Here is a 13,585-nt window from a genome sequence, read left to right as displayed (position 1 = left end):
TGACTTTGCTTTTCTGTGTCTTTCTCTGCCTACTCTCTCCATCTGTCTCTCTGTCTCTGTTCGCTCTCCTTTTTGTCTGTCTTTCCTCTCTCCCCCCCCTCCTGCCCCGCCCCCTCCCAGCTCAGCCTCTCTCTGTATTTCTTTGCCTCTTTGCTTCTCTGGCTTTCTCTCTCTCTCTCTCAGCTTGTCTGTTTTTTTTCTCTGTGTCTCTCATGGCTCAGTCTCTTTTTTTCAGGACTCATCACTGCAGTGTCTTCAGATAGGAGTCCTGGACATGCTGGGTTTGTGGGACACTGCCACTTTTCCTGCTCTGAACACACAAATCTACCCACCCCCAGCCCCTGCCCCAGAGCTGGGAGGTTCAAAAGAGGGTTGCAATAAGGCGATTTGGAAGGGAGGAACCCTCTCCCCGGAACTGCAGGTTCTGCGATCGTGTCTCTGTGTGTCCATGTGTGTACAGACAGTGTCAGAAAACTCTGTGTCTGGAAGATGGAGAAAGAGGGAGCTGCCAGTGTCTGTGTTCTGCTGGCCCCTGCTGCTGGAGCAGGGAAATGAAGCAGATTTGACACCAGGGCGTTGCGCCTTGGAAAGGAAGGGTGCCTGCGGGCAGTCTCTGGGAAGTCCCCTGAACAGGGGCGTTCCCCCAGCCTGTGCCTGGACGGGGGACCTCAGGTGAGAGGACAGGGGTCCTAAGCAGCATGGGTACAGGGCTTTGTGCTTAGAATGTGTTCCCGTACGTGGTTACAAAGGACAGACTGTTAGAGCTCAAGGGGTGTGGTATCCCTCCTCGAGATGTCTGAAGGGAGGAACTGAGGCCCGTGGGGTGGTGACTGGCCTAGGAGCTCACGTCAGGTCAGACTCAGAGAAGGCTTGGACTGCCAGACTGCCTCTCATCTCATGTCTGTGGTGGTGTAGTTAACATATCAATATTTTCTTGATGCCAAGAACAGAAAATAAAAATTAAGATGGAAGAAGCCTTCTGGGCTGGTGCACGGGGTGGTAGTGAGGGTGAGAGAGAGAATTGAGAGACATGGCATTCTGGGGACATGGGGAAAATGTTAAAGACTACCCATGGTCGATGAATACCACCCAGCAATGAAGAGGAGGGAGCTACTGCTCTGTGTGACCACATGGGTGACTCTCACAGAAAAGGGCCGAGTGAAAGAAGCCACACACAAGAGTACATACCGTATAGTCCCATTCATATGAAGTTTACAAATCTGGCAAAATGAATCTTTGGTGATAGAAGTCACAGTAGTATTTACTTTGGGGAGACTGACTGGGCCGTCCATGAGGGAGCTTTCTGGGGTATGGTTACATGGGGCATACATGTGTAAATTTGTATCGAACAATACATTTAAAATGAGTACACTTTGCTAATAAAATAAATGAAAAGAAAAAAAAGGTTCAGGAAACATGGAGAGGCCTGTGATCCCCAGTATGCTGACCCCATCTAAGTCTGGGAGTCTGGGTCGCACCCATCACTTTCACTTTCCCTGGGCACCTCCTCCCAGAAATGGGCTCAGGCCTTTCACACCTGAAGGGGCTCTCACCTCTCCTCTTCCTCAGTCCTTGCCTATGTCTCTCCCAGGACCCCAACTCCTTCCCTGGGACCCCAGCCTTCTGCCCAGGCCTGATCACTGTACCTCTTGTCCCATAGCCCGAGGACCTGGAGGCCCCCAAGACTCACCACTTTAAGGTGAAGACCTTCAAGAAGGTGAAGCCCTGTGGCATCTGCCGGCAGGTCATTACCCGGGAGGGTTGCACCTGCAAAGGTGAGCAGCTGGTCGGGCCAGGGGGGTGGGGAGCATGTCTTCATGGGAATGAGATGTCCTGGGGCCAGGTCAGGGTAGGACTCGGCTTTGCCAATGTCCTTGGGCTCCTGATCTGGATCTGGTGCCCGGTTCTCATCTGGGAGGGGGTGCTGAGCACAGTGGATGGCAAGCCTGAAGCCTGCTGTGTGTGTGCGCATGCGTGTGCGCATGCGTGTGCGCATGTGTGTGCGCATGCGTGTGTGTGTATGGCACATGGCAGGTGAGGGGTGGCATGGAAATACCATGTAGACTGTGTGCGTGACGCAGATGGCATGAAGGAGGTATACCAATGGCATACAGATGGCCTGTGAATGGCATATAGAAGGTGTATGGATAGTATGTGGTGGCATGCGAAGGGCATGTGAGTGGCATGTAGACAGCCTGTGGATGACACAGAGATCGTGTGGTTGGCATGTGCATGGTGTGTGGAAGATGTGTGGATGGCGTGTGCCTGGCACCGGAAGTAATGCAAAGACGCCAAGCCACAGTCCTCCCCTGATGCTTAGGGGTGAGTTTAAGAGGCCTCAAGTCAGACTTGGGGGCGGGCCTGCTGGCTGCTAGGCTTTTTTGAGCACTGTTCTCACATGCTCCTGGAATGGCCTGGGGCTTGGCTGCTGGAGAAACCAGTGTCTTGTCCCAGATCACACAGTGAGATCAGCAGGAAGTACCTGCAGCTAGTGGGTGACAGTATTACCCACCCAGTTGCCCCATCAGATGCCTCCGTCTCCTTCACCCGTACCTCCCATCAATTGCCAGGGTTCCCCGATACAACTTGAGTCACTGCAGCCAATTCAGGCTGCCAGCACCTGGACGACTGACGGCAGCCCCTCTGCCTCTGGTTTCCTCACCCACCCTCTCCAATCCACACTCCGTGCCTGCGTCCAGCAGGACTCAATGTATTGTAGATCTAGTTATGTCAGTTCCCCAGTAAAGCCTTGGGAGCCCCCAATACCTGCAGACAAAACAGAGAGCCCTTCTCATGGCTGTGAGGCCTGGGGGGACCCACCTCTTGCCAGCTCTCTGGCCTATCCCCCATCTCCCCTCCCCTCCAAGTCCGTACTCAAAGCAGCTGCACCTCGCACTATGTCAGGTATGCTGCAGGGGCCGGCTCCTTGCTGCCCTGGAGCCTTTATCCCACCTGGACTCATCCCTTCTTTCTTCCCTCCATTCCAGAGTCCTAGGGGGGCAGGGAAGGAAACTGGGCAGCAGAGCCTAGCAAACAGTTATTAAAGCACTTAATATTAGAGCGTTTGCATGCATGATTTCATGCAATGCTCACGGCATCAAGGAGGTGCTGGTGTCATCCTGTTCTTCCATCCAGAGGAGGAAACTAAGGCTCAGAGTAGGCAAGTCTCTTGCCAAGGCACACAGTTGGCTGGGTTGGAGTGGGGTTTTCAGGGTGTGTGTTTTCTGGGTGAGGGAAGGCTTCTAGGTGAAGAATTCCAGCTGTATGTTGGAGGGTGGATGGGTGGATGGACGTGTGTGGGAATGTGCGTGTGGAGGGTACTCCAGGCAGGGCCTGCCATAGCAAAGGGCAGGGAGAGGTTTATGGTCCTTAACTGAAGGGCTGAGTTTGGGGGGGCCAACAGGAACTTTTGTAATACTGAAATCAGCCGCATGGTGTCATCGTCTTCCTAACAGGTCTGGCTGGGTTGGGTGGTGATTTAGAGCCGGAGGAGAAGTCCGGAAGGAATTGCTGAGGGTGGGGTTTTGCATTTTGCTTGCATTGCCATGTCCCACCCCACTCCGCTGCCCAGAGAACCTGCTTAAGTTAGCCCCTGACCCTCCCCCCAGTTCCTTCCTTCCTTCTCTCTTGGTGTGACTTCCCCTCACCTCAGTGAACCTCCCCCCCCCCTGCTCTCAAAGGAGGCAGCAAGGGGTGGGGTGGAAGGCAGTTCCAGTACACTCACTGTGTGATCTTGGGCACATCTCTGGCCTTACAGTCTGTGATAATCTGTGGTCCTAAGCTCCCCAGTTGACCAGGCTTGAGGGCCTGGGTTGAGGAGGGGTTTTGACCCCATGTGAATGGAAGGCTCCCAAGGTGAGCAGGAGGGATGACCCTGGTTTCACCTGGTTCTGAGCCTGGCCCTGCTGGTGTGAACCGGAGTGGAGGGCAGGTGGCCAGTGGGCTGCCAGGCTGGTTTGGCAGCTCTGGGTGTTAGTGAGAAGAGGGAAGAAAGCCAAGGCCACACTCCAGAGGCACCACCAGGTGTCAGGACTGGGCCATGGAAGGACCAGGGGCCAGCCCAGCAAGGGAGGAAGGCTCACGGTTTTACAGGCCACATATGCGTCCTCAGCAAGAGGGTTGGGGTCACCAGGCCTGGGGGCAGGGTTGCGGCCACTGGGCTCACTGTGGGAGATGCAGGCGTGGGCCAACTCTCTGTGCTTTGGAACCAGGAAGTCATCGTAGCATGAGATGGATAGCCACCCTTATCCATCCATCCATCCATCCATCCATCCATCCATCCATCCATCCATAGACACCAGGTATGGTTGCACGGGTTGTTCCCTGGCCGAGGGGGCAATCATGGACTAAATTCCAGGCCACGTTTTATTCACCGAGCTCAACCCAAAGGGTTTGCTGTTCTTGCTGGTTCTCCTTCCAGTCTTCAAATCTCATGTTACAGCATAGTAACCCTCTGGACCAGTGGCTAGGGGCGATGGGTAGTGTGGTGCGTGTGGATCGGCAAGCCTCTGAATTCAGTCTCCACGGGGCTTGCAATGCTGAGGGAACTTCTGCTGCAGGCCGGGGGCGATGTGGACACTTTCCTAGATCTAGACTTGGGCACTGGTCCCATCCCGTCTGGCTGCTTTGCTCTATAGCTTAGCTGGGTCTTCCACTCCCTGCCCTCCTGCATTTCACTGTTTAATGTAATGTGGCTGAAGGGGGTGGGGTGGGAGATGGGGGTGGGGAAAGAAGTCACAGAACCGAAGGACTAGCCCTGGTTCTGAGGACTCAAAGAGGAACAAAGCAGACAAGAGCTGAGGGAGAAGGACACGCGGGCATAAGCGTGACCTATACAGGCGAAGAGGTCACCATGAGGCCGCGGCCAGCTCTGCACCTTACTAAGCCTGTTTCCTCCCGTGTACCAAGGGGGTCATAATAAATGCCCTGCGCCTCGCAGGGGGCTATTGTGAGGAACCCCGAGGTTCTCTGTGTGGCTGTAAGTGAGCACTTGTGTTAGGGACTAAGGCTTCCTGTGAGGGAGACAGATGGAGGAGATGAGGGGGGAAGAGGCCTAGGGCCCCTGCTAGTGGCCCAGCCTCTATTTCTGGCCTTGCCACTCCCAGGCTGTGTGACCTCAGACCAATCACTTCACCTCTCTGGCCTCAGTTTCCTCATCTGTAGATAAGGGACTGGACCAAGATGCTCACTGAAGCCTATGGAGTGGGAGGGCCTGGAAAATGTCCTTGTTGGAGCCTGTCAAGGTTAGAGAACTCTTCTAAGGTAGGCTGTCACTTCACCTCCTATATGCACATGAGCATCCATCTGATAGTCATGAACTGGAGCCCCCTCTGGGGTGGATGTTGTGCCTGGTACTGGGGCCACGACCCAGCCCCTGACCTGGGAGGACAGACATGCCACAGAACATGGTGGCAAAGCTGCTACAGAAGTGTGTGTGCACAGCTGTCTCTGACTTAGCAGAGATTTTCCTGTCAGGCTTCAGAGGGAAGGCATATGTAGGCTGGGACCTGAGGGATGTGTAGGAGTTCCTAAGTTCAAACAGCATGTTTTCCACATGTGCCTGGGGCATTGCTCTAGGGAGTCTAGGGCCTTGTTCAAGCGCCCTAGCCTTCTGCTAGGCTGAAACCCAAGGGAAGAGACCAGAATGCCAGCTTCAGAGCCCGAGGGCTGACATCTGGGCCTGGATTGGGGCCCAGAGTTAGACTATTTCCCTTCTCAATGCCTCTGGTCAGCCTGCAAGGTGGGAGCTATCACTTGCAGTTTTCCCAGCGCGGGCTGCACCTAGGGAAGACAATCTAGCCCTTTATGGGACAAACTTACCCAGAAGCCCTCACTGGTTAGATTTGGAGAAACCTCATTTCAGGAGCTCTTTCTTCTGTGTTACTTCACTGGGGATCCCAGCTTCTCCCTTGTGTCTGAGAACCTCCTTGGAGTCCTCAGAAAAGCCTGGTAAGGTAGGAAGACCCTGGGTTCTAGTCTTGTCTTACTATGTGACCTTGGGTGAGACACAACCTCTCTGGGCCTGGCTCTCACATTTCTCTAAATGAGAGGTTCTAAAGGGTGTTCCAAAGGAGTTGTAGGGTTCTCTGGAGGTGCTCTAGGGGCCTGAGAAGGTAGGAAAAAGGGGGAAATCCAAGGGAAGGCTTGAGGGGCTGGGGCCTTGAACCCCCTGCCTACTTCAATCAAAGCAGCTCTGGTTTTAGGAGTTAAATATATGAAGAGGCATGATGGTGTGGTGGTCTCGCTCTTGGCTCAGATGTCCTGGATTCAACTCCGAGCTCTTCCCCATGTAGTGAGAACCTAGGCAGATTGCTTCACTTCTCTGAGCCTTGGTTACCTCACCTTTAAAGAGGAACTTATAGCAAAACTCCTTCTCGGGTTATTGTGGGGATTAAATGAGATAATAGGCATATAGTGCTCTGAACAGAGGCTGGTACATAACAAGCATTCAATAAATATTAACCAATTATCATTGAGATTCTCCCCAAGAGTCCATCTGCATGAGAGTTTGGCTGCAAAAATGAAAGTTTGAAAGCCACCAGATGGGATGATCTAAAGGTTTCTTCTTGCTCCAGCTTTAAGCCACATGGTGCCCACTCCTCTAACCACCCCCTGAGACACCTTGTAATAGTCAGGGTTCTCTAGAGAAACAGAACCAACAAGATGTGTGTGGATGGATGGGTGGATATAGATTATAAGGAATTGGCTCATGCAATTGTGGAGGCTTGGCAAATCCAATATCTGCAGGGGAGGCCATCGGGCTGGAGATCCAGGGAAGAGCTGCAGTTCAAGTCCAAAACCAACCAAGCAATTCCCTCTTGCTTGGGGAGATCAGTCTTTGTTCTGTTAAGAACTTCAACTGATTCGACGAGGCCCACCACATTACGGAAGGTAATGGCTTTATTCAGTGTCTACTGATTTGAATGTTAATCTTATAAACTCTTCATAGAAACATCTAGAATAATGTTGAACACATATTTGGGTACCATGGCCTTGCCCAATTTGACACATGATATAAACCATCACACACCTCCAGGCGAGGCTGTGAAGATAAGTAGGGCAGGGCAGGGCTGTGAGGCCCAGGGGGCAGGTGCGTGGCTGGGCCAGTCTCTCTGCCAGCCCGGGAAGGAGCTGAGGCAAGCTGGGCGTGTGGACTTTTATCTCTGGGGTCAGGTGCACACCGAGGCTCTGTGCTCATTTTCCGACTCGAGGCCAGGAGGAAAAGGCCATTTAGATCTCAACAATGTTGGCTTCCTGTGTTCCCGAGAGGCAGGAAGCCACTCCAGGACAGAGTATGTGGAGCCTAGTGAGGCAGGAGCCAGCCAACGGCTGATGTTGGGGGTGTAGTTCTCCAACCGGCAGGTAACCTATGGACCCCTCCCCGCTAGAAGGCTGTCAGCTTCTGTCAGGCCACCAGCTGGACCCTGCTGTGTGGGGGCAGTGTTGACACCTGTGGGTGGAGATTGGGTTGTAGTTTGACAGGGTCACTCCAAGGGGCCTTTATCTTGCAGGGTCACTGGTTTAAGAGGCCACCACCTTCCGTGGAAGCTGGGGGAAGCCACTGCCTGCTCATGTGGGGTTGATCCTGAGAGGCATGTCTGGGAGGACTCAGGCATCTGAGGGACGTCAGGAGGGGGAGGCTGGGATATTCCTGCTTTTGCTTCCCCTCCAATGATAAGTGGTACCTTGTGCAGTGGGCATCCCTGTCAGCCAAAGGCCTGGGGTTTCCTCAACAGCGTTTTGGATGTTTTCAAGGTTGGAGCCTGGGTTTCTCCCCATGTCTTGGCTGCAGGGAGGAAGAGGGTAGTGGTGACTGTGATGGAGAGACTGACTGGGGTTAGCCTAGGCTCTCACAGCTGGAAGAGGGTGTGGACACCATCTATTTCAGGGGCTGGAAACATAAGGGCCTTCAGGGGTAAAGCAGGCCATTGAGTGAGAGACAGCAGGGCATGGTGGGAACCCCAGCGATCTGGAGACAGCTGCTCTTTCTTAGTTGACAGGCATTCCAACTAAGCAAATGAGTCGTTGTGTTTTAAACATTGAGCCAGCTAATGAGACAAGGGTGCAAGCCCCATTCACCCTGGAGGTGCCAGTTGACTGCATTATTTGCTGAGCTGGAGTTCGAGACCCAGAGAGGGGAGTGATCTGTTCCATGTCACACAGCTATGTGATAGCAGCCAGGACTGGAACCCAGGTCTCCTAACTAGGAGATGGAGGCTTTTCCTTGGGGCTTTACCTTGAAATAACATGATGAAGAGGATGAAGATACTGCTGCTAACAGAAAATCAGTATAGAGAGCAGATTCTTGGCCAACCATGTATATTAACTCATTTAACTTTCACCACAACCCAGTGAGATAGATGCTATTATGACCCCCATTGTACAGATGAGGAAATGAAAGCTTAGAGTGGTTAAGTAACCTGCCCCAGATCACAGAGCTAGTGCATGCCCAGCATCTGAGCTGTGAGCCAGCCTTCATGCACCTAGTAGGTGAGTGGGTAGATGGAGAGCAGGACCAATGGGTAAGTGGGTGAAGGATCAATGAACTCACTTAGTCTCCCCCTCCCCTTACCAGGCTTGAACATAAGTGGTGTTTGCACTGAAGCGCTCAGGAAGCACTGACCATGGTCCCTACTTGCCCTGTCCCAGCAGGGGCTAGAGCTGAAGCCTGGGGCTCATCCACCCTCACTGGCGTCTGTTCTGTTGTCCCAGAATGTCAGCCCTGGTCCCAGGGGTTTACACTGGGGAGAATCATACCAGTTTAAATTTACTACACATTTATTGAGCCCCACCTGTATGTCAGAACTCTGAGCTAGGGGAAGGGGCAGGATACAAAGCTGCAAAGTGGAACAGGACCTCCCTCTGCACCTAAAAGAAGCAGCTGGATATGAGGGAGAACACATCATAAACGATGACTTAGTTCTTTCAGGAGACAAGAGCTTTCCAAAGGGTGTGACCTGAGGATTCTGGGAGCACAGGGAAGGGAGGGACCATATTTGAATGCTTGATTCTTCAGGGAGGGACATTTTGAATTGGGCCTTGAAGGCTGTTCATCATTCCAGACCTGCTCCTTGCAGACTCAAAGTCTGGGGAGTTTGGTGTGGTAAGAACAGATATCTGTGGGGCAGTAGCTGGAGGTGGCAGCAAGACCAGGCCATGCAGGGCCTTATAAGTATGCTGAGGAGCTGGACAGAGGCTTCCAAGCAGGGAGTGATGTGATCTGTTTGCACTTGAGGATGGCCTGTGACTGTGGATTGAAGGGGATAAGGCTGATGGAAGGGTACTTGGTCTGAAGTGGTGCAGTCAGGGGTGGGTTGGGGAGGAAGGCTGAGATGCAACAGTGTTGTTGGAATTACTTTCTGGGCGGTGATGACTAATAGCTTGGTAGGGTGAGGAAAGGAAAGAAGGAGTTATAGACAGGAGCCCCCAGGGAGTGATGGCCTCTGGTCTCAGTTCCCAGCATCACCTTTTGGCTTCTTGCTTTCAAAGGGATCCTGTGTCGTGGTTCTTCATGACTTATCTGTGGCTGCATAACAAATTACCCCAAACTTAGCAGTTTAAAACAAATACAAAATTATTACTTCACATAGTTTCTCTGGGTCAGGGATTCATGAGTGACTTAGGGGGTGGTTGTAGTCAAGATGTCAGTAAGGGCTGCAGTCATCTGAGGTCCCGACTGCAGCTGGGGGATCTGCTTCCAGGGGGCTTTGTCCTCTGCCAGCTGAATTGGTGCTGGCTGGGGGCAGGCTGCCTCAGCTGTTCACCACATGGCCCTCTCCATAGGGCTGCTTGAGTGTCCTCACGCCATGGTAACTGGCTTCTTCCAGAACGAGTGATCCAAGAGACCAAGGCTGAAGCCACAATGCCTTTGATGACTTAGCCTCAGAAATCACACACCATCATTTCTGCAATATCTGACTGGGTACATAAGCCAGCCGGGTTCACCGTGGGAGGGGCCCACAGAAGGGTGTGCATACCAGGAGGTGAGAAGCACCAGGACCACCCTGGAGGCTGGCTGCCACGGTTTCCCTTTCTGTAACACATTTGAATGTGCCATTGATCTGGGAAATAAGAAGTCAGCAGAATGGCATGGGCAAGTTTCAAATTACAGCAGGAAGACCCACATTAGAGAGTAGGAAATATGTCCCGTGAGAAAGGTGACTAAGTTAGTGAAGGCACCTTCCCTGGAGGGGACCCAGGGCAAGAGGGCCTGCTGGGGTTTGGGGGCCGGTGCTTCTGAAGGTGTAAAAATCTATCCTCCAGGGGTTGGCCTTGTCTGCCACTTGAGCTCAGTGCGCTGAGCTTCCGACTGCTGAGGGAGGTCTTCCTTCACTCCCCACTGAAGAGCTTTCAAGGACAAGCTGCGTTCCAGCGTGCAGGGAGCGCTCAGCTCATTCTCCTGCAATTGCCCAATGATTTCTCCATCTGCCCTCCATTCAAGGGCATTGGTTGAGTGTCTGCCCACTGTGTGACAGGCCGGGCTGCCCTGTGTGGTCATGCAGGCCATTCACTGCCAAAGGCGCCTACTCAAGAGCACCCTGGAATCAGCCCGTGCTTTGCTCACCACGCCACATACCCAGGTACATGGCTGAGTCCACCTGGAGAAAGGGTACTTTCTTGCCGTTCCCACAAAGACACTGTACTCAGCTGTGTGTCCATGGGGCTGGTCTGCCCACAGGGTGAGACTTGATCTCATTTGCACAAAGGTGCTGTTTGGTGCTGTGGGCCTGGAGCAGACTCTGTTCTAGCTACTGGGGATATGGTGTGAGTGAGACAGGCACACTCCCTGCCCTCATGAGTCTAATGTGAGGAGATATACTTTACATACGTGAGCAAGAATGACCCCAAATGACTTCAGATAAGAAGCCAATTATTGGGCAGGCCGAGTGGTGCGTTGGGATCCCACATATGAGGGCCAGTGACACTGCCCTCTGCAGCTAAGATGGTGAATGGCAGCTCGACCTGGGGCTGGGCTGCCGTGGGTCGCTGGCAACGGCAGACGGCATAGGCTGCAGTCCCCTGCTGCAGTGGGCTGCCATAAGCTACCGTGTGTAGCCGGCAGCTAGCGTGAGCGGCCAGCAGCCGCCGTGAGCAGCTGTCCACAAGCTGGCGACTGATCTGCCTTGCCCGGGAAGAGCGCAATGATGGTGCCAACTTGGGCCAGTGAAGCAACGTCCTCCACAACTAGACTGAATAACAAAACGACAGCAACTTGTGTGTTCCCCTTTCCCCAATTCCCCAGTGCTGTTCCCATCCCCCAATTCACCAATTTAAAAAAAAAATCTTAAAAAAAAAATAAATAAAAAGAAGGCTATTATCAGGGTGCTGCTGAGAAAGAATAATGGGGGAGCCGACTGTAATTGGGCTGGTCAGGGAAGGCCACTTTGAGGAGATGGCTTTCAAGGGATTCCAGAAGTAGAAGAAAGGTTTGACTTGGTGAACAGTGGGGAGCTGAGGTGAGGGAGAGCTTTCCAGGCAACCAGAACAGCAGGTGCAAATGCCTCGAAGTAGGAAAAAGCTTAGTGCATTGGGAACTGTCAGAAGTATGAAGTATGATGCTGGAGGAAGATGGAGTCCTGGCTCCTGTTGTGCTCCTAGCGTCTAGACGGGTTGGGAGGTGGGAGCGGACACTTAGGGATGCTTTTGTGGTTGAATATGAGATGCTGGGGGGAGGACTGTGGTGTGTGTGTGTGTGTGTGTGTGTGTGTGTGTGTGAGAGAGAGAGAGAGAGAGAGAGAGAGAGAGAGAGAGAGAGAGAGAGAGAGATCCCTCTCTTGAAGGAGCCTACAACTGTAGGAACCAAGGTTGTGGTGGGAAATGTGCACTCTGGTGATAGAGGGGCCCCGGTTTCTTCTGCAGGAAGGTAGGGAACAGTGAGCCAGGTCTCCAGCGGAGGGCCCAGGACTTATTCTGGAAGGCCTGGGGTTTGATTAGCGGAGGAAGGGGAACGGTCCCTCTGTCTGGAGGCAGTGGCTTAGTGGGGGACCTGCCTGGCTGGAAGGGCCTTCCAAGCTCAGGCCACAGGGCCTGAGGCTTTCTGAATTCCACATTCCAAGGCCAGAAACGAAGGCAAGGGGGTGGGGCTGGGAAGGCTGCTGCTGTCAGAGTGGAAACACCTCCTGGAGGGGAGTTGCCACCTGGGGTAGTGGGGGTGGGGGAGAGAGAGAGAGAGAGAGAAGCAGAAAGCCTAGCCAGATGGGCATGACTTGACTTGGGTGGCCAGGGGTGGGTATGTCCTGGTAACTAGGCGTGGAGTGGCCAGGGGTGGAGAAGTCCCTGAGCTGGGCTGGCTGGCTGGCTGGCTGGCTGGTGGGGTCAGGAAAGCCTTGCTCAGCACCAGCTGAGTCACAGGACTGAGCTGGGGCCAGGACTAGGTTCTGGAAGAACAAGGTCCCAGGCTAGGGCCAGTGGCCAAGGTCACATCCCAGAATCCACCCAGTGTGCCTCCCAGCTTCTGCCCAACCCCCATTCCCACAGACAAACCAGAAGCCTTAAAGTGTCCCCCATCCCAGTGCCCCCAACCCAATGCCTCTGCAGGAGGCCTGCTCAATGCAGGAACTCAGCTCAGGGACCCCTCACCCCATCTGTGGGACCTGGTGGGAGGGGACCACCGAGTCCTTGGGTGGAGGGCCCTGGGGGTGGGGCATGCAGGGCTAGGACATTCCAGGCTGTGGGAACCCCTTAGGAAATTTGATTCCAGCTTCTGGTAAGTGGAGGGAGTAGCAAGTCCTGAGTGAGTGTGTGTGTGTGTGTTTTCAGACTTGAAACACACACATGCATGTGAAGTTTGTGAGACTGTGCAGACATCTATCCACATGTCTGTATCAGGCTGCACTCTAAGGGTCTCCCGTGAAATTGTGTTTGTGTTGGTGCTCCCCAGTCAGAGGTTCCTCTTGGGCATGGGTGTGTGTGCATGAGGCTGTATTTGTGTATGGCTGAGTTCATATATGGCTGAGTGTGTGCGAGTAAGTGGTTATGTGTGAGTGTCTCTGTGTGTATGGGTGTAAATGTGTGAGAGTGTTTGCATGATTCTCTGCTGGACCATGAATTGGGTCTGTGTGTCTCTCTCTGGGGGAGAGAGTGTGATGGTGGCTCCCAGGTGCCAGCTGCCTGTCTGGTGTGTGTGTAACGGGAGACAGCCCCCGCCCCCCCAACCTTATTCCTTGGAGCATAGGTCGGGCCACCTCTGCCCCTGGCAAGGATCCAGTGAGGGGACTCAGTCCCCTTCCTTCCCCCTGCTCCTCCCACCTTCCCAGGCCAGCTGGAGGGGCGCTGGCAATGGGGGCTCAGCGCATACCCGGCCAGCGGGTCCGCAATTCCCGGCGTTCCCGCCCCGCAGGCCCCGGGGAGTTGCGGCAGCCGCCCCCTCCGCCCCCTCCTCTCTGCGTCCCTCCTTCCCTCCCAAGCGCGATTGCGGGCGGGGTGGGAGGAGATTTCGCCTTTCGCCGGAGTTTCCATTTCATACCTCGCGGCTAAACTTTCTTTCTGTGTCTCGCCCTCTTGCAGTCTGCAGCTTCTCCTGTCATCGGAAATGCCAGGCCAAGGTAAGGGGCCGCGCGGGCCGGCTGGCCCTGCGGGGTGGGGG

The 13,585-nt window shown here is 53.9% G+C and overlaps 1 protein-coding gene across 1 annotated transcript in view; it reads left to right on the top strand.

Annotated features, from left to right (window-relative positions):
• Window positions 1-13,585, top strand: part of LOC109380545 (SH3 and cysteine-rich domain-containing protein 2-like) — a 76,207-nt gene that overhangs the window by 45,677 nt on the left and 16,945 nt on the right. Inside the window, exons 2-3 of the mRNA XM_019638198.1 lie at window positions 1,661-1,775; window positions 13,507-13,544. Coding sequence (XP_019493743.1) covers window positions 1,661-1,775; window positions 13,507-13,544 — 153 coding nt within the window. The remainder of the gene's footprint in view (window positions 1-1,660; window positions 1,776-13,506; window positions 13,545-13,585) is intronic.

Source organism: Hipposideros armiger, unplaced genomic scaffold, assembly GCF_001890085.2.
Source record: "Hipposideros armiger isolate ML-2016 unplaced genomic scaffold, ASM189008v1 scaffold_38, whole genome shotgun sequence".
Lineage (NCBI taxonomy): Eukaryota > Metazoa > Chordata > Mammalia > Chiroptera > Hipposideridae > Hipposideros > Hipposideros armiger.
This window is presented reverse-complemented; position numbering and strand designations above follow the sequence as displayed.